The sequence below is a fragment of the Carcharodon carcharias genome, chromosome 1 (assembly GCF_017639515.1).
Source record: "Carcharodon carcharias isolate sCarCar2 chromosome 1, sCarCar2.pri, whole genome shotgun sequence".
NCBI classification, from domain to species: Eukaryota; Metazoa; Chordata; class Chondrichthyes; order Lamniformes; family Lamnidae; genus Carcharodon; species Carcharodon carcharias.
Window position 1 is genome coordinate 250,250,389 of NC_054467.1, and position 20,671 is coordinate 250,271,059.

General features: G+C 44.9%; 1 protein-coding gene across 7 annotated transcripts in view; it reads left to right on the forward strand.

Moving 5' to 3' along the window:
• Window positions 1-20,671, forward strand: part of LOC121279046 (transcription factor COE3-like) — a 472,564-nt gene that overhangs the window by 13,009 nt on the left and 438,884 nt on the right. For all 7 annotated transcript variants that reach the window (XM_041189853.1, XM_041189893.1, XM_041189864.1 and 4 more), the window contains exon 5: window positions 10,467-10,540. In XM_041189853.1, coding sequence (XP_041045787.1) covers window positions 10,467-10,540 — 74 coding nt within the window. The remainder of the gene's footprint in view (window positions 1-10,466; window positions 10,541-20,671) is intronic.

Consider the following 20,671-nt stretch of genomic DNA (forward strand, 5'->3'; position numbering starts at 1 on the left):
AGGCCAAGGAGAATTTTGAATACGGGATGAGAATTTTAAAATTAGAGCATCGCTTCACCAGGACTGGACTCAGCCTTTCTGTTAGTTTCTCCTTCTCTGTGGAGCAAAGGCAATATTCATTGGCCTCTCAGTGATATTGGAAATTCAGAAGTAAAGGCTTTCCATCGACTCATTAAAAACAAACTGTCGTCACAAGTGAGAACAGGTTTCCTTCTATCTTCACACATGCACATCGTACTTCCCGTCAGATTGGAGCCATCCACGCATGTGCTGTCTATTGTTTTAATAAGCGAGGTGCTCCCCTCTTGATTTAGACTGGGCAGTAGCTGCCTGCCTGACGCGTGGTCCAGGAATGTGTTATGTTCACTGTTCTCAGTCCTTTGGGGTGGTACATTCACCCATTGTGCAAATGAGCTGTAGTGAGCGAGGGTGCGGGGCAGAAAAGGCAACCTGGTTTCTCGCTCCTGTTGTAAACCTGAGATTCCCATTGAAATAAGTTGTTCTCTCGCTATCTCTCTCTTAGTTCCAGCAGCGTTGTAGGGCTGTTTGAACAGGAATGCGGCCCAGAGATGTGTGGAACACATTTATATTCCTCAGAATGTCCCAAAGTATTTTACAGCCAATGAAGCGTAGTCACTGTTATAATGTGGGAAACGCGGCAGCCAATTTGTACACAGCAAACTCCCACAAATAACGATGAGATAATGAGATAATGCTCCTGGTGATATTAAGGACAAGTAATGATCAGGTTGCCAGGAGAACTCTTGAATGCAAGTTTAAAATAATGCCATGGGATTTTTCAAGTCCATCTGAGAAGGCAGACAGGACCTCAGTTTATCATCTGATCTGAAAGACGGAGCCTCAGACAGTGCAACATTCCCACAGTACCACACTGGGACTGTTGGCTTAGATTTTTGATGCTGTAGCCTCTGGAGTGGGACTTGAACTCTTAGACTTCATGAGGCAAGGTTGCCACCCACTGTGCTGCAGCTGAATCCTAACAGTCGGAATTACTTGAACGTGATGACAGCAGACATGTTGGGCAACCCTCCATCTCCTTGTTAGCCACCAAGTCACTCACCATAACAAAAACAGAATTACCTGGAAAAACTCAGCAGGTCTGGCAGCATCGGCGGAGAAGAAAAGAGTTGACGTTTCAAGTCCTCATGACCCTTCGACAGTCACTCACCATCCTGACTTGGAAATATATCACCGTTCTTTCACTGTCGCTGGGTCAAAATCCGGGAAATCCCTTCCTAACAGCACTGTGGGTGCATCTACACCACATGGACTGCAGCGGCTCAAGAAGGCAGCTCACCACCCCCTTCTCAGGGGCAATTAGGAATGGGCAATAAATGCTGGCCCAGCCAGCAACACCCAAAATCTTGGGAATGAATAAGTAAAAATAAAAACAAAAGTAGTTTACATTTAGAGGTATCACACAGTATCTGGCCACCATTTGAAAAATCCCTTTCATTACTGAACCATCCCAAAGGAAATGCACGATGAGATTTACTTTTGGCTCCATACCTCGCTTTCCCAATCCCCAGCCCCAGCTCAAGAAGCTTTTTCCAAACAATCGTTTTACAAACACAAATGGCCTCACTTAAAAGGAAAGCAGACAAATCAGACTAAGAAGGCTTGGCAGTGTTCATGGCTGGGCCAATAAGTGCCAAGTGAAGGTCAATGGAGACCATGTAAGGTGTTGCCTATATTGGTCATAAAAATCGGGGGTTCCCAACCTGGAGGGGGGGTGGGATGGATCCCATCAAATGCAAAGTTTAAAGAGAGCTGACAGAATGATATTTGACTTGGCACTCAGTGGGTCAAAGCAGTGTGAGGCGGTGAGGACAAAGTGAGCAGATTGCTGCTTTGTGTTTCTGAATTCTAACTCACCCCAAACCCCATTCACCCATCACCCCCGTGCTCGCTAACCCACAGTGGTTGAGCAGTGCCTTTGATTTTAAAATTCTCATCCATGTTTTCAAATCCTTCACTGGCCTTTCCCCTCCTGGTTTTTGAAACCTGGACCAGCTCTACCAGCCTCTGACCTCTCTGTCTTCCTCTAATCCTGGCCTCTTGCGCATTCCCAGTTTTTATCGCCACCGTTGGTGGCTTTGCTTTCAGCTGCCTGGCCCCTGGAATTCCATCCCTAAACCTTTCTACTTCTTTCTCCACCCTTAACGCTCTCCTTAAAACCTACCTCTTTGACGAATAAAACCTACCTCTTTGACTAAGCTGTTGACCACCTGTCCTATGATATCCTTGCATGCATGGTGCAAATTTCTATCTAATAACAAACCTGTAAACCGGCCTGGAACCTTTATTATGTTAAGGGTGCTATATCAATGCAAGCTAAACTTGTATAAAACACTGGTTTGGCTCCAACTGTTGTATTGTGTCCAGTTCTGGGTGTCACACTTTAGGAAGGATGTGAAGGAGTTAGAGAGAGTGCAGAAAAGATTGATGAGAATGGTTCTGGGGATGGGGAGCTTCAGTTACAAAGGTAGATGGGAGAAGTTGGGACAGTTCGCCTGGGAGAAGAGAAGGTTGAGAGGAGATTTGATAGAGGTATTCAAAATTATGAAGGGTCTGGATAGAGTAGATAAGCAGTAACTGTTCCCATTGGTGGAAGGTTCGAGAACAAGGGGGCACAGATTTAAGGTAGTTGGCAAAAGAAGCAATGGTGACACGGGGAAAAACTTTTTATGCAGCGAATGTTTAAGATCTGGAATGCACTATCTGAGAGTGTGATGGAGGCAGGTTCAATCAAAGGCATTCAACAGGAAATTACTTGAGAAGGAAGAATGTGCAGGGCTATGGAGAGAAGACGGCAATAGGTGAATTGCTGCTTTGGAGATCCAGCACAGATATGACGGGCCAAACGGCCTTCTTCTGTGCTATGATAATTTGGTGATTCTGCGATTTTGATGTAGTTGAATCAGTTACGTTTACAGCACTAGGAAGTGAGACTCTACTGCACGCTGTTCTGGTTGATGCAAAACAAGGGCGGATAGGGAACCGTTTAGGGGACTGTGAGGAGGCTGATCCACAGATCAGGGTTAGAAGGGATGAGCTAGGAGGAATTATTACATAAACTCTAGCATGCAGCTTCCAGTTACATAAAAAAAACAGGTTTACTTTCAATGCTCTTTCAAAGGGCCAGCACAGGCATGATGGCCTGAATGGCCTCCTTCTTAGCGTAAGTATGTTTCCTTGATACTCCAGGGGAGTTGGATAACAGAACACATGTTCAGGACTGTGCTGAACCGATTTAGGACAGATTTTTCTGTACAGAGAGTGACCAAGGAACCAATTGGGCTCTCAGATAGTTTGGCTGAGGCTGGGACACTAGACTCTTATAAGATGGGTAGTGAAGGGTCGATGGTACTCAGGAAGGATAAGCAGATGGGCTGAGGGGCTTTTCTTTATAGACAATGAAAGTACAGTACAAGAGGAGGCCATTCGGCCTATCACACCTGTGCCAGTGCTATCACTTCAACTGGAGGTTCCTCCTCCAATCCTGCAGTAGACTGCATTACTGGTCAGTGCTGGATGAGACTGTCAGCTGGGGCACAATGCTGTGGTGCCACAGTTGGCCCTCAGTGCCCCTGTGTTAGGAGATAGGAAGAAGAAAATAAAAACAGCCAGGCCTTCCCCTTGCAACTGTCGCCCAATGAACCCTTGCTGGAAAGTATGCACTTGCCAATTTCAGGTGAACAGGACAGGACGTGATGCCTCCCTTGGTCAAATAGCCTATTGAACAATGAAGGATGGCCACCCGGGAGCAGGTGGGGTGGCGGGTTGCGGGGTGTGGAAATCCTGGTTTCAGGAAGGGTTGGCTGGAAGGCAGGGATACGGGCGGGGTGGTGGAATCACTAAGAGCGGACTCGAGGGCGGGTAGAAAGATTCAGGTGAGGGATTGTTGTGGTGATGTATTTTTCTCGGCTTTTACATCTGTCTACACACAGTGTCTGTGCAAGATAGAGATGCACAAAGAGCAGATACCAACGACCTTTCCCTGACAGTTTATTATGTAGATAGATACTGTCTGTTGCCACTGCACACAACGTTAGATTCTAGCAATGAAGAAACCATTTTTCTTCATAAACCGAGTGTCATTGCCTGTGTTCGGCCCTAATAGCTTCAATCCAGTGCTAAAGAATACATTATAAACTTGCGGATTTGTGTATTCGCAGTATTATATATTCATTGCTCATGATGTGTCCCTTCACTTTTTCTTACTATCTGTTTACTGCTTCACCCATTTTTTTGTGTCCTTCTCTCCTCCTCCCTTTCCACACATCCAGGATCGACACACAAGCCTGCTTGCTTACTATGGTTTGTATCGCCCTGTTGCGCCACAATGATGATTCCTTTCCTTTTTAATTTTTTCGTCCATTCCTTTATGGGATGTGGGCGTCACTGGCAAGGCCTTTATTCGTTGCTGATCCCTATTTGCCCCTGAAATGAGTGGCTGGCTCGGCCCTTTCAGAGGGCAGGTAAGAGCCAACCCCATGGCTGTGGGTCAGGAGTCACGTGTAGGCCTGACCAGGTAAGGACAGCAGATTTCCTTCCCTCAAGGACATTAGTGAACCAGATGGGTTTTTTTTAATGACAGTTGATGGCTTCAGGGTCACCAATGCTGAGACTAGAGCCTGCATTTTTCGCAGACGCGATTGGCGGGCCAGGGAGACGGGCTCCTGACGGCGATCGACCCCCGACTGCGATTTCACCCCGGCCAATTATCAGCCAGCCAATGTGAAACACGCGCTGAGAAAGGCTCAGCACTGCCGGTAAGGGGGGTGGGGGGGGAGGTGTGGGTGGGAGAGGGTGGGCGCCGACATCACCGCGGGTGCTAGTGAGTGCTCGCTTCCGCCGAGCCTCCTGACAGCCGCCTCAGGGAGCCGCGGACCTCCAAGTAATGAAAGAAAGCACAAAAATGCTGCAACAAATGTCCTTGCAACACAACCGAGCATCTGAAAGCGTACCTCATAAAAATAAAACAGCCCTCTGATATCTCTTTTTATTTTATTTCCCCACGGAGATTTCAACCCATCCTGGGTCAAGTTTTGAGCAAAATCGTAAAACTGGACAGGCCATGAAAAATCACTTTTGATTGCCTTCCTAATTATTGGTGGGCACACTTCCAACTCGATGGGCCGAATGGCCTAATTTCATGCCCCTATGTCTTATGGTCTAATTGTCATATGTGCCAATCTGAAGATTGCTTGCATGCAGGATGCTTGCCTAATATCATCTCATGCTGGTTCATGGTCAGGTGCACACCTGCCCAGTGTAAAGTCCTGCCAAAGATTTTGATTGCAGATTTTATTAATTCAACGTAAATTCCACCAGCTGCTATGGTGGGATTTGAACCGGTGTTACCTAGAGCATTAGCCCCGGCCACTAGACCAGCGGGCTAGGGACATTACCACTGCACCACCATTTCCCTGCTCCTCCTTGCCTCCTTTTTCCACCCTGAGAGATTATAGTGAGGGAAAGCATCAGGTGGGGAGGGAACAGCTGGCGAGAAAGAAAATAGGCAGGGCCACACACCAATTTCAACTTGTATTTATGTAGTGCCTTTCAGAGAATCATAGAATGGCAGAGCACCAAGGAGGCCATTTGGCCAATATGCCCTTGTTAGCTCTTTGGAAAGCTATTCAATTAATCCCAATAGCCTGTTCTTTCCCCATGGTCCTGTCATTTCTACTCTCCTTCAAGTAGTTACCTAATTCTCTTTTGAGTGTTACGACTGAATGTGCTTCTACTGCTCTTTCACGCTTAACGTAGTAATACATCTCCAAGCACTCCACAGGAATGATTATCAATTAAAACTTGAGCCCCATAAGGAGATATTGGGGCAATTAAGCGACCAAAAGCTTAGTCAAAGAGGTAGGTTTTAAGGAAGACCTTCAAAGAGGAGGAAAATGTTGTGAGATTGAGGGATACAGGGAGGGAATACCTTCAGAGTTTAGGGCCTTGGCAGCTGAAGGCACAGATGCCAGTGGTGGACCAATTAAAATAGGGAATGTGGAAGTGGCCAAAATTGATGGACTGCAGAGGTTTGGGAGTGTTTTAAGGCCGGAGGAGGTACAGATAGGGATGGGCAAGGTCACGGAGGGATTCAATGACTGACATAGCGAGAGAGAGTGCACAGAAAAGCATAGGCCAGTTTAACATGAAAAAACATAAACTGAAAATAATTTTTACAGGATTTAGGAGATCTGTGGGTTCACGTACACAAACATTTGAAGGTTGAGGGCAAGTTAATAAAGCTGTTAAAAAACAGAATATGGGATATTTGCTTTTATAAATAGAGGCGGAGAGTACAAAAGCCAAGAAGTTGTGCTAAACCCTTATCAGGGTTAGGCCTCGGCTGGGGTATTTTGTCCAACTCCTGGCACTACCGTTTAGGGAGGATGTCAAGGATTGGAGAAGGTGCGGAATAAATTTACTAGAATGGTACTGGGGATGAGGGACTTCAGTTATGTAGAGAGCCTAGGGAAGATGAGATAGTTCTCCAGAGAAGATTAAGAGAGTTTTAAAGAGGGATGTTCAATATTATGAAACAGAAACCGTTTCCACTTCTAGGCAGGTTGATAACCAGATAATTGACAAATGAGGAAGGGGGGATGAGGAGATTTTTTTAAAATCATGCAGTGAGTTGTTACGATCTGGGATGCACTGTCTGAAAATATGGTGGAAGCAGATGCAATAGCAACTTTGAAAAGGGAGTTGAATTTGTGCTTAGAAAGGAAAATAAAAATGCAGGACTATGGAACAAGAACAGGGAAATGAACCTGGAGCATTACTTTCAATGTTCTTTCAAAGAGCCATCACAGGCATGATAGACTGAATGGCCCTCTGCTGTGCTGGACAATTCTATGAATTACATGCAGACATCTACATATAGACAGAAAACGGATATACTGCATATAGGACATAATAGTTTAATGGCAGTAATTTTGAACTTAGTAAATATGTAACGTTTTGTCTCACGATCCACGGAATGGAAATGACTTGTGATGCAATTACCTCATCCCTATGATATTCCTATGTTGCTATTTTAAAGGAAACATTATCCGTATGGAGTAACTTGGTTTCATGTCTTTTAGGGAAGGATACTTGCTGTCCTTCTCCAGCCTGGGCTGTATGTAACTCCACAGTGTACCATTTACTAGATGCGTTGCAGCAACCCGCCAAGTCTCCTTTAATAACACCTGCCAAATCTACCATCTAGAAGGACAAGGGTAGCAGACGCACGGAAACACCATTGCCTGGAAGTTCCCATCCCAGCTACTCACTATCCTGACTTGGAAATGTATCACCGTTCCTTCACTGTCGCTGGGTCAAAATTCTGACACTCCTTCCCTAACAGCACTGTGGGTGTACCTACAGCACACGGACTGCAGCAGTTCAAGAAGGCGGCTCACCACCAGCTACTCAAGGGCAATTCGGGAGGGACAATAAATGCCGGCCTAGCCAGTGATGCCCATGCCCCCTGAAAGAATAAAAAGATAAACACCAACGGGACTGTTAGACTTCTGAAGTGGCCTAGCAAGCCGTTCTGTTGTATCAAACTGCCTACACACATCGCCAATGTTCAAAAAGAAAGCTCACCACCACTTTCTTAGTGCAGCTAGGAATGGACAATAAATACCAGGCTTTTCTAGCAATGCCCTCATCTTGAGAATGGGAGAAAGAATTGAGTTTAAATCCATGCTTTCGCAGCAGACAGAGGAGCACCATACAATCGTTTTAAGTATCTGTGGGTTTTCCATTGTAAACAGGCCTTTCATGGACTTGCATGTATAACTGGGTTCAGTTAGTGAGTTTGGGTAGTGTTAATCCAACTCGAAATGTGCATGGGCCCACAGTGCAAAACTGTCCCTCGTTCAGTACCAATTTATAAATCTCACGCAGAGGCCACTGTTGTGGGAAATGGTAAGGAACTACCACAATGCTACAGTAGGGGGTGCTCTTTGAAAGTTGAGGCAGAGTAGAATGAGCTCTATTCTATCTTTGATTGGCATGCATTTCATTCCCCAGCAGTGACGTCCCTCACTTTAAAAAGCACAAAAATAGCTCATCGGTTTAAGAATGAGAGATTCATTCTTCAACCTGCAATCCTTGATTATTCCCTTCCCATCTTTTTCTGCTGTTCTTCCCCACCTCAGCCCCTGCCCTTTTTATTAGCAAGACGAGACGAGTACAAATGTGGAAGGATGTTTGGTCCACTTTATCCCTTCTGTCGAGAAAGATGCTCCATTACCACCATTGTGGCATCCAACTGTTTCTTCAAAGATCCCAGGGTTTTTATTTCTGCTCTCATACTTAGGAATCTTATCCCTGCATCGATTGAGATGTGGATGAGGAAAAGCTTCCAAGACCTCTGTCCTACATTTCCTTTTGCTATTTTCAGTCACAATATAGAAATGCAGGTTGCTGTTGCAATGTGGACTTCATGCATCAGATTATTAATTTCTGTACTGCTTACAATCTCATGTGCTCCTATGGAACATTATAAGTCTTTGGCTCATTTAGCCAATCTACAGGCCTACTTTTAAGCCTCAGCACGACACCAACTAACCACCAGTTTACCTTGTTTACATCTCTTATGAACCTGGATCAGGTTAGGCCAGAGAAAAAGGGGCTGTATATTTGGCAAACTCCCTGCACGCCGTTCAAAACATGTTGTGCATCAAGCACTTTATTTCTCCCTTTAATTGTCAGTCTCTTCATTGAATTGTAATCTTACAGCACAGAGGGAGGAGATTCGGCCCATCCTGCCTGTTGTGGCTCTTTGAAAGATCTATCCAATTAGTTCCACTTATCCCCCCTCTCCACCACCCGACCTGCTCTTTCCCCATACTCCTGTAATTGAAGTAACTCCAGTAATATCAGATGAGAAGGTAGTTCAGCACAATTCATAATGTTATACCTACATTTGTTGGAGGAATAGATCGGTAGAGAGCCTAGGAATACAGAGAGTTAGATATAGTTGTACAGGTCCATGGATAGGGATAGATTTATCTGGATATATAGACATTGATATATAGAGAGATGAATGGAGATATAAATAAACATTTATAAATAAATGCATGGATAGATACAGTTGATAAATATAAAATGATACAATAGATAAAGAGATAAGCAGAAATATAGATAGAGAAGGTAAATAGGCAGGTGGAGATATACCTAGATAGACAGATAGAGAGATAACCACCAACCAGAGGGATTGGTAAATAGATATGCAAAGATATAAATGGAGGGTTAGCTGAATGGATAGTTAGACAGATAGGAACACATTGATAAATGAATGAAAGGCAGGAACACGCTTAGATTAATGAATGATGAGAATACAGATAGATGGATCAATAGCACATGGAGAGAGAAGTGGTGTATAAAGGATCGATAAGATGTAAAATCTCCATCCTGTGAAAGATATCGTTTAGTTGCACTACGCTTTCAGTGATCCAGGTCCTGGAGGCAAGAAGCCATATTTCTTCATAAGCCAAGTGTCATTGCATGTGTATAATCCTAATAGTTTTCAATTTGCTCTTAACTCCACCAATTCATTCCTTCATTTCAATCCATCTGTTTTAATACTTCTGAGGGCACCTGACAGAGCCGGTCTTGTACCACGAGGCTCTGCAGTTTAGACGTTCTTTGCACTCCCGGCCATGACTCAGTGGCTAATGAGAAATGCGGGCATCCGCATCGAATGTGCAAACGTGTCAGGCCCACTGAAGTGCTGAGCCTTATAGGCCTGCTCCAGATTTTACAGAACTTAACTCTCAACTGGCGAGGGTGCTATGGACACTATGGTCAGACTCAGTGCCCATGGGATCAGGATGGTGGTGTGGAAATCAGCCAGAGTTCCTCCCCGCCCTCACTGGATTTGGGAATCCTCAGCTGATTTTCCACGATCCCGGCCCAGCAATGCTGCACAGAATCACAGCAATGTCCACACTGGTTAAGATCAACTGACTCTGCCCAAATGGGAAATCTTTTAGCTTGGTATGGCTCAGCACCACACTGCACAATGCACCAACTATCAAGAAGTAACTTGTATTTACATAGCGCCTTTCGGCAGTTAAGTACGTTTGAATTGTAGTCACTGTCGTTAACGTAGGAAATGTGGCAGCTAATTTGCGGGCAGCAGGATCCAACCAACAGTAATGTGATAATGACCAGGTAATCTGTTCAATTTTGTGATGTTCTTTGAGGGATAAGTTTTGGCTAGGGCAAAGAGGGAAATCTCCCTCACTCTCCTCTGAATTGTGCCATGAGATCTTATACATCCACTTGAGAAAACAGCTGAGGCCTCAGTTTGAGGTCTCATCTGAAAGATGGCACATCAGACACTGCCACACCCCCTGAGTACAGCACTGGGAACTTCAGCCCCAATAGACAGATTAAAAATTGTTCTAACGATTTATTTTTCTCTCGTATTTCAGGCTATCATTTATGAAGGGCAGGATAAGAACCCAGAAATGTGTCGTGTGCTCCTCACTCACGAAATCATGTGCAGGTGCGTGAATTAAGTATTTTTTTTTTCCCTTGGAACCATCAAAGAGTCACAAAGGGAAGTCATGTGCATGCCATTCACCTCAGAAACTAAAGGACTTGAGGAAGGCTGTGGTAGCGAAAGGTGACAGTGGGACACCTGGAGAGGGAGATGGCAAGGAAATGGAGAGACAGGGCTAAGGCTTGGGCAGCAAGGGGTAGGCCTGCATGGTGGTAATGGACAATTGGAAGCTTGCGCTTCCAGTGTGAGAGGAATGTGAGAGTTGCCTAATTTAAATGCTTAGCTGTCAACACTGGATCTCTTCCCCTTCATCGCTCTTTAGTAAAAGAAAGACAAATAATGTTGAGGGTTGCTGGCGCAATGTCAGGCGATTGCAATCCGCAAATCCAAACAGATTTGACAGCTTGACCAATTTATTCGAGTCCTTTGCAGATGTATAAAATGGAACCAGTAGACGTAGTGTACATAGATTTCCAAAAGGCATTCAATAAGGTGAAACGTAAAAAGTTACCATAAACAGTAAGAGCTCATGGTGTTGGGGGTAATATACTTAGCATGGACAGAGGATTGGCTAACAGGAAACAGAGAATCGGGATTAATGAGTCATTTTTAGTTGGTTGGCTGTACCCGTTGGAGTGACACAGGGGTCATTGCTGGTGCCTCAACTATTTACGATCTATATTAGTGCCTTGAATGAAGGGACAAAGTGTATTGTAGCCAAGTTTACTATGCTAGAAAGGTAGGTAAGAAAGCAAGTTGTTGGGAGGATGGAAAGAGTCTGCAAAGGGATTTAGACAATTTAAATGAGTGGACAAAAAATTGGCAGACGGAGAATAATGTGGAAAAATGCGAGGTTGTCCACTTTGGCAGGAGGAATAGAAAATCAGTATTATTTAATTGGAGAGAGACTTCAGAATGCTGCGGTACAGAGGGATCTGGTGTCCTTGAGTCATTAAAAGTTCGTATGCTGGTGCAGCAAGTAATTAGGAAGGCGAGTGGAAAGTTGGCCATTATTGCAATGAGGGAAAAGTAGGGAAGTCTTGCTACAGTTGTAGAGGACATTGATGAGATCACACCCAGAGTACTGTGTACAATTTTGGACTCCTTGTTTAAGGATAGATATACTTACATTGGAGGCAGTTCAAAGAAGGTTCACGAGTCTGATTCCTGGGATGAGGGGTTTGTCTTATGAGGAAAGGTTGAGTAGGTTGGGCCTATACTCACCGGAGTTTAGAAGAATAAGAAATGATCTTATTGAAACACACGAGATTCTGAGGAGCTTGTCAGGGTAGATATTGAGAGGATGTTTTACCTGGAGGTGGAATCTAGAACTGGGGGGGCACAGTTTCAGATGAAGGGGTCTCCCATTTAAGATGGAAATGAGTAACTTCTTCTCTCAGAGAGTCATTAACCTTTGGAGTTCCCTCCCTCAGAGAGCAGTGGAGGCTGGGTCGTTGAATCTATTCAAGGCTGAGTTAGACAGATTTTTGATTCACAAGGGAGTCAAGGGTTGTGGGGAGCAGGCAGGGAAGTAGAGTTAAGGCCACAATCAGATCAGCCATGATCCTGTTGAATAGGGTGAGGAGCTGCTCTTGCACCTATTCTTACCAGACCAGACTGATTGTAAGCTACAGGGTGGGTGGTCATGATTTCCAGGGTAAAAGGTCACGATCTCCAGGGTGAGAGATTGTATTCTCTGGGGTGAGAGGTCATATCATTATCATTCGGCCAGAGAACACCACCTCCTCATGACACTGCTGTTGAAGGTTTGCAAATTGGTAGGCCAGCCTAAAGTATGGGTTTCTCTCAATGTGACTTTCAACAAAGCTTCCTGGAAGCTGAGAGTTTAGCCTAACTTGGAAAAGATCCCAAACCTGTTAAAAGCCAGCATTAGTTTGCAATGATTTTAGACAGAATTACAGTGTTTGCTGCAAGCTCACACCAAACCCAAGAAGGCTCAAGGTTAATCTTTACTGGTCTTTGGGTGGAAAAGAGAGTTTCTTCCCAGCTGAGCATCTGAAGTGCGTCATCGGTTAGTTCACTCTCATTTCACCTGTGGACTTGTACTCAAGTTATCGATGGGATGAGTCCCAACACCAGCAGCAACTTGCATTTATATAGAATCAAAAAATGCTGGACATACTCAGCAGACCTGGCAGTGTCTGTGGAGAGGAATAGTTAAGATTTCAGATTGGGATGTCCCATCATCTCTTCACAGATGCTGCCTGACCTGCTGAGTATTTCCAGCATTTTCTGTTTTTGTTTCAGATTTGCAGCATCCGCAGTATTTTGCTTTTGCATTTGCTTAGCACCTTTTAAGAAGGGTCTGGACAGAGTAGATAGGGAGAAACTGTCCCATTGGAGGAAGGATCGAGAACCTGAGGAGACTGATTTCAGGTGAATGGCAGAAGAACCAAAGGCAACATGAGGAAGACCTTCTTTGCACAGTGAATGGTTAGGATCCAGAATGCACTGTCTGGGAGTGTGGTGGAGGCAGATTCAATCATGGCTTTGAAAAAAGGATTGGATAAGTATCCCAGAAGAAAAGAATCACAGGCCTATGGGGAAAAGGTGAGGGAGTGAATGGAGCCATGAAGAGAGCTGGCATGGACATAATGGGCTGAATGGCCCCCATGTTGTAACCATTCTATGATAAGGTGCTTTACAGGAGCAATATTGGACAACAAAAATGAACACAAGTCAAAAAAGGAGATGTTAGCATTGGTGAACAAAGGTTTGGTCAAAGAGGTAGGCTTTAAAAGCAGCATATTAAAGGACGGGAGAGGGGGAGAGGTTTAGGGAGGGCATTACAGGACTGAGGCCTGGACAGTTGTAGGCATGGCTGCCACTGTTGGAGCAATGAGAATCAGGGATGTGCAAGAGTCCAGAATTGCAGGAGTGCAGAGATCTCGGAGGACCTTACGGAGCTAGGGAGGAGCCTGGCCATGGAGGTATTTGAAAACAAGGATGAGGATTCTAAATTAAAGTCTTTCCATCCCCCAGCTGTAAAGAGCCAGACACGAGTGAAAATGTGTTTGCGATAGTCTGACACGGGTCCCTTTTGACGTGTGTCCACAGCACTAAAACTACCCGTAATTCACACTAATTGACAATCCCCTGCTCGCAGAACGGTTGATCTGGGAAGTCAGATGAGTCACATTGGTGCAATAATGGCTACTATTCTGGGGGCCAAGTGTTATGGCACACTGTTTGATTGGCGCACAGGGAGCTGTTCCTGTTGTATCTGGCCTGTGCCTGGGACTGACACTGGCCACCGAAGGTGGGCAGGTGTGTCACTACCTGAAAATGGCCTCCCTGCACTTCAGTAAGGTTAAAGGTCAGCTCCTATTATGAAGTAAACTTAAAAGTTATAGTATGTGGTCACAAAATCACACACACACACACACACACACACACACATACACACACACACACACACACCTCAGCGCATGGAGACTAGTGAAGGAGCAGTTATGTTGCACCTGTTCAACAATAATATGCAATTATACATAGCGCCTCGCACATTGTAAAACATCCAAAGATGCTTCACAGAAGCACCAGCAAACCAAAATTCACACTGAGCCACTTGAGAAGATATTAGGGTGTATGGTTTGGTCAAAGAAGTCACTTTGAAGGAGTATTTTTGAGGTGGGGAGAGATGTCGAGAGAGGGGAGGAGTTTAGAGAGGGAATTCCCAAGCTTAGGGTCTTGGCAGCTGACAGCACAACCATTAATGTTTGAGAGAAAAAAATTAGGAACACACAAGAGGCCGGAATTGGAGGAGCGCAGAGATCTCGGAGGGCTGGAGGTAGTTACAGAGATATAGAGGGGTGAGACCATGGTGGTGGGGGGGCAGGGTGGGGGTGGGGGGGTGGGGGTGGGATTTGAAAGCAAGGATGTGAGAATTTTAAACTTGAGTCAATGCTTGACCAGAACCATTGTAAAGTCAGTGAGTACGGTGGGGTGGTGGGTGAACGGGACTCGGTGGGAGTTAAGATATGGAGAGTCGGGCAGTGCTTTTCCGAGCATGCTCATTTCTTTCTGAAGTTGTAAGTTCATCCATTTTATTGCTTATCAAAGTGAGGGAGGTCAGCATAGGGGTAAAAAAAAAGTACATTTGTGCTTTTTGTAACAACTCAGCTTGAGGCAATGTTGACAATATTTTAAGGGATGTACTCGCATGTTGCAAGGGCAGACGAAGGAAAGCCAGGCCTTATTTCAGATGAGCCGTTAAACTGCCGCTCAGTCTACCCTTTCAGGTGGACGAAATGATCCCATGGCACCATATTGAAGAAGCACAGGGGAGTTATCTCCAGTTTCCTGAAGCATATTTACCCATTAAGCAACGCCATTAATCTGATCTTAGACCACATTCCTATTTCTGGGATCTTGCTATGTGTAAATTGGCTGTCTCATTTTGTATGTGACAACAGTGAACACACTCCCAAGAGCTTTGGATACCCTTAGATTATTAAAGGCTCTCTATATATGGGCATCCAGTGGAACCAGATGTAAATATACACATATGTTGCAAATAGTGATATTTAGGCTTTGGCATCTAGTTTACCTCTTGGTAAACTGTAGACTCTCTGATCCACAGGTGGCAACCTAACAGGAACTACTGGGCCCAGCAGTATAATATTCTTTTAAACCTGCGGGGAATTCAGTGACCTCTTTCTCAGCTCAGGCGCAGACCTATATTTAAGTCTCAGCACAGTCTGTACAGCAGTCTGCAAACGAGGACAGCGTGAGTTATGAAATGAAGCCACAAATCAGCAAAGGGCTTATTCAGAAAGAAATGAATGAAAATGTGGCCCCAACAAATGAAAATTGGTCGTCCAATGAAGTCATCCAATCGTAAATCCCGTTGAGCAGGTCACTTTACGCACAACACCAGGGCCAAGTGAACAATCTCCCCTCCCCCCATCTTCAACATCTCCGGCAACCCCCTAACCTCTTAACATATACCAGCATGCCCTGAGTCGTGTTACATTTCCTGATTAAATATGCACCAGTCAGATCATAGTCAAGATGTTTAATCATTTGCTGAATATATTACTGGAGTGTGGGTATAATTTGCATCATAATTGATAGATTGTTTTAACTGAACTGATTTGATATCGTCTGCACTTGCAGATGGGCTGTGTGTGTGTTTAGACTGCTGTGCAGTATACGTGTGTCTGCTTGTATAGCCTCATATATGATTGTGTGTGAGTACATGTATGTGTCTGCGTGCCTGTGTGTGACCGTGGATGTATGTACATATATGTCTGCACCTGTGTACTTATGTGTATTTGGATATGTACTGTGCTGTTTGTGTATCAGTATTGACACAGGCAGGGAATAGCCAGACCATGACATATAACCTGTGAAGTGCTGGATGCTCTCTCCTTTTTGTTCTTTAATTCCATACTGTTGTCTCTGAATTTAGCATTGGATAGTACTTGCTTTGTGCTCTCGTACCATTGGTGGATCTATCCTAAATCAGAAGCCGTTAGTGTCAGTAGTTTGGGATGTATGACTAGTGGATGTCAACATTGATTAAACTGTTAACCCCAGGGATCCACAGTAGATGGATAAAGGGGTCACAGCATCAAAGGCCGGGAATAACCTGGAGCTGCTCTCGAAACGGTGCTCAGGAATATTCGGGATATCAGGCTTCTCCCATTTTTCATGTGTGAGTCTAGATAGGAATCATTGGCAGATGACTCAACCAATGGGAGGGGAGCTACATCCTGTCTCGCCCAATGCCCTTGCACCTTACAGTAGGGTGATCACTGATGATGAGTGGATGCCTGGCCTTAATTTATTTCCCCAGCTCAATGGGCTGCTCCTCTTCTATGATTCCAGTAATACCATAGAACCATAGAACGACTGCAGTACAGGCCATTTAGCCTGCTGTGTCTGTGCTTGCTCTCAGTAAGGGCACTCATCTATGGTAGTCTCTCTACCCCACCCTTTCCCCATAGCCAGGGTGACCAACTGCTCTGGATTTTATGGGTCTTGTAACTTAGACAATTTGTCCCGTGTCCCAGGTTGTAGTTTGCTGGGATGCTATTTTTCACCTATTTGAGGTATTTAAATTTCTGTGCATGTGTACGCTTGCGCTGCTGCGCCGCTATTGGCTACACGATCTCCCCCAACAGGTTCGCCAGCAACCCCTACCTGCTCCGGACCCCCACGTCAAAGTGTTGTATCTTTTTTTTTTCCCTTGACAGTCAGTCACCCTGCCCGTAGCCCTGCATATTTTTTCTCCCCAACCAGGGGCAGACTCCATGAATGTGTTCAGCACCTTGTCACAGTAGCGAGCCAAAGAATTCTTCCCTCATCCTCCCTCATCGTGGGGCTGCGTGGAGAAAGCCTTACTCTGTATCTAAACCCGCACTGCACTTGCCCTGGGATTATTTGATGGGATGTTGCAGAGGAAGCTTTACATTGTTCCTAACCTGTGCTTTACCTTACCTGGGAGCATTTAATGGGACTCTATTGCGTGAGGTTAACACTCTGTGCCTGAGCTGAGAGCATTCATAAAACAGCACATAGTTTACACTACTTCTCGTGGTGTCCCAGGTTTCTAGAGGAATAGAGTAGTGTGAGCTTTGCCTACAGCTAACCCATGTGATTCTATTTAATGTTGACACCAGACTGTTCCATCCCTCAGCGCTGGGAACTTTGCTAATTTTCATCTCAAATCCTGATTAGTCAAACAATCTTAGGTGAAAGTAATTTGTATCAGACCTACTCCTGCTTAGCGTGGGAATGAACCCACAGCCTCAAATTGGTCCGATAAATTCAAAATTGATATTGAATTGTTATTGCCATAGTGATCTGGGGGCTGCACAGTCTCAGGATAAGGGGCTGATCGTTCAGGACTGAGGGGAGGAGAAATTATTTCACTCAAAGGGTTGTGAAACGGAGTTCTCTACTCCAGAAGGTTGTGCATGCTCCAACATTGAATACATTTAAGGCTGGGATAGACAGATTTTTGCTCCCACAGGGAATCAAGGGATATGGGGAGCGGGCGGGAAAATGGAGTTGAAGCCAAAGATCAGCCATGATTGCACTGAATGGCAGATTAGGCTCGATGACCATATGGCCTACCTCTGTTTCTAGGTTTTTATGATCCATTAGAAAAGTTACTGCCCTGATGCTGTAGGAGGCTGTTTTCTGTGATTGGGGCACAGTTGTAGGTTGGAGAGAGCTTTACCCAATATCCATATAGTACATATTAAGGTTTCAGCTGTGTTTCAGTGGGTAGCTCTTTGTGTCTGAGGCAGAAGGTTGTAGGGCTCAAGTCCTGCGCCAGAAACTGGAGGCACAAAATCCAGTTTGACCCTCACAAAACTGAGGGAGTGCCGTACTGTCAAAGGTGCTGCCTTTCAGCTGAGACGTTAAGCCAAGGCCTAGCCTAGCTGCCCTCGCAGCTGAATATAAAAACTTTGGTGGCGCTGTTTCAGAGACCAACAATGAAGTTCTCCTGGCCAACAAGTATGCCTCAGCCGACATCTGTGAAAAACAAGAACAGCTTTGCTGATCATTTTCCTTATTTCTGAACATGTTGTGTGCAAATTGGCTAACAAATTTCCCACATTACAACATAAACATAATCCTAAACTGTGCTGCCCATATCCTAACTCGCGCCAAATCCCGTCTACCTATCGCCCCTGTACTCACTAACCTATCTTGGCTTCCGGTTGAGCAATGCTTTGGTTTTAAAATTCTCATCCTTGCTTTCAAATCCCTCAAATACCTTACCCCACCCCTGTTAATGGTATTTTAATGTTAGTATTATGCATTGTTTAATTAAGTACATTGAGCACATATAGGAGATACAGCTCCAGTGGAGGGCTCTCTATGTGGGAACCCTTCTCCTTACCGTCAGGGACCTGGGGTGGAGGGTGCTGCACACAGTAGTCCCATGCAACTGTAGGATGCAGACTCCCAAGATGCCTGTGTGTTTTGTGGCCTTGTGGAGTCCATAGAGCATGCGTATAGAGGTTGTAGTTGTTTGCACTCCCGTAGTTACTTAAAAAACTTACTACGTAATTTTTGGTTACACTGCAGTCCCACACTCCTAATCTTTGGGCAGCCCCTGCAGAAGGGGGGCAAGGAGGGAGGAGGACCTCCTTGTATGCCTGCTCCTGGGCCTGGCCAAATTGGTCGTCAACAAGTCCAGGCAGTGGGTGGTTGAGGGGGTCCTCCGACTCGACTCTATTCCGCGGCAATGTTGGTGGCCGGGTGCCCCTGGAAAGAGAGCACGTGATGTCCACTGACACACTGGAGGCTTTCCGTGGTGGGTGGGCATTGTGGACCTGGAGTGCATCATTGACCTTGAAAATCACACTTTAAATTGCATTTTTGTAAGTTTCCTTTGTGTCTCTGTTCTTTAGTTACGGTGCCCCTTTAAGGGGTTATGCACTTTTATTATAATAAAAGCAAAATACTGCGGATGCCAGAAATCTGAAACAAAAACAGAAAATGCTGGAAAAACTCAGCACGTCTGTGGAGAGAGAAGCAGAGTTAATGTTTCGAGTCCGTATGACTCTTCTTCAGAGCTAAGAGTTATACGGACTCGAAACATTAACTCTGTTTTTTGTCTCTCCATAGACGCTGTTAGACCTGCCGAGATTTCCAGCATTTTCTGTTTTTGTTACCCACTTTTATTAGCTTATTTGACCTTTGCCACCCTGCTCGTGAATTGGTTTGCACTCTGGTGGAATTTGAATTCAATTAATAAAATCTTGAACTGAAAGGTAGTGTGTAATGGTGACCATGGAGCTATCATTGATTGTCATAAAAACCCATCTGGTTTGCTAATGCCCTTTAGGAAATGAAGCCTGCCATCCTTTGGGGAGATGGTGGCACAGTGATAATGTTATTAGACTAGTGGTCCAGAGGCCCAGGCTAATGCTTTGGGGACATGGTTCAAATCACCCCACCACAAGCAGCTGGTCAGAATTTAAATTTCATCACTAAATCTGGAATTAAAAGCTAGTCTCAGTCATGGTGACCGTGGCAACTACCATTGATTGTCATAAAAACCCATCTGGTTCACTAATAATCTGCTGTCCTTACCCAGTCTGGCCCGCATGTGACTTCAGACTCACAACAATGTGATTGACACTTAACTGTCCTCTGAAATGGTCTGGCAAGGCACTAGTTCAATTAGCTGGCCTTGTGCGGTGAGTGGGGTGCACTCTTGCTTCTAAATCAGAAGGCAGCTGGTTCATTATAGGGAATCAAAGCACCTAATTTAGATGTGTATGGTACTGAGGGAGTGCTGTGCTGTCAGAGGTGCTATCATTTGAATGGGATATTAAACAGAGACCCTATTTGCCACCTCAGATATAAAAGATCCCATGATGCAATTTTTTGGGAGGACCTCCTTGTAGGCCTGCTCCTGAGCCTGGCCAAGCTGGCCACTAACAGGTTCAGGCAATAGGCAGTCAAGGGACTCGTCTGGCCTGATTGCCCCTCTTCTGTGTTTACCTTCATGGCCAGGTGTCCTGGAAGAGGGAGCACATGTTGTCCACTGGCATGCTTGAGGCCTTCTATGACCGTTCAACACCGTGGGGGCTGGGGTGTTTCCTCAGCTCCCAAAGCAAAATTTTAATTGGACTCAATAAGGTTCCTCTAAAAATGTTTTTCTTTTGTTACAGTTCCCCTTTATGGGGCTATCAGCTTAATTTGATTTGATCCGTTTACTTAATTTGATCTGTTCATTTGCTAATTTCCTAAGTTAGTTACAGGTATACCCAAAAGAGTACAAAGAGAGATGGGGTGCCCCTTTAAAGGAGATGTTAATTAGTTAATATGTTTAATTGATATCCTCAAAGGAGTATAGAGGAGATGGTGGTGTAGTAGTAATATTACTGGACTTGTAACTGAGAAGACCAGGCCAAGGTCCTGGGGGCAAGGGTTCAACTCCCATCATAGCAGCTGGTGGAATTTGAATTCAATCAATAATCTGGAATTGAATAGCTAGTCTTAGTAATGGTCACCTCTGGTTCTGAAATCCTCTGGTTTACTAATGTCCTTTATGGAAGGAAATCTGCTATCCTTACCTAGTTTGGCCTACATGTGACTCCAGACCCACAGCAATGTGGTTGACTCTTAACTGCCTTCTGAATTGGC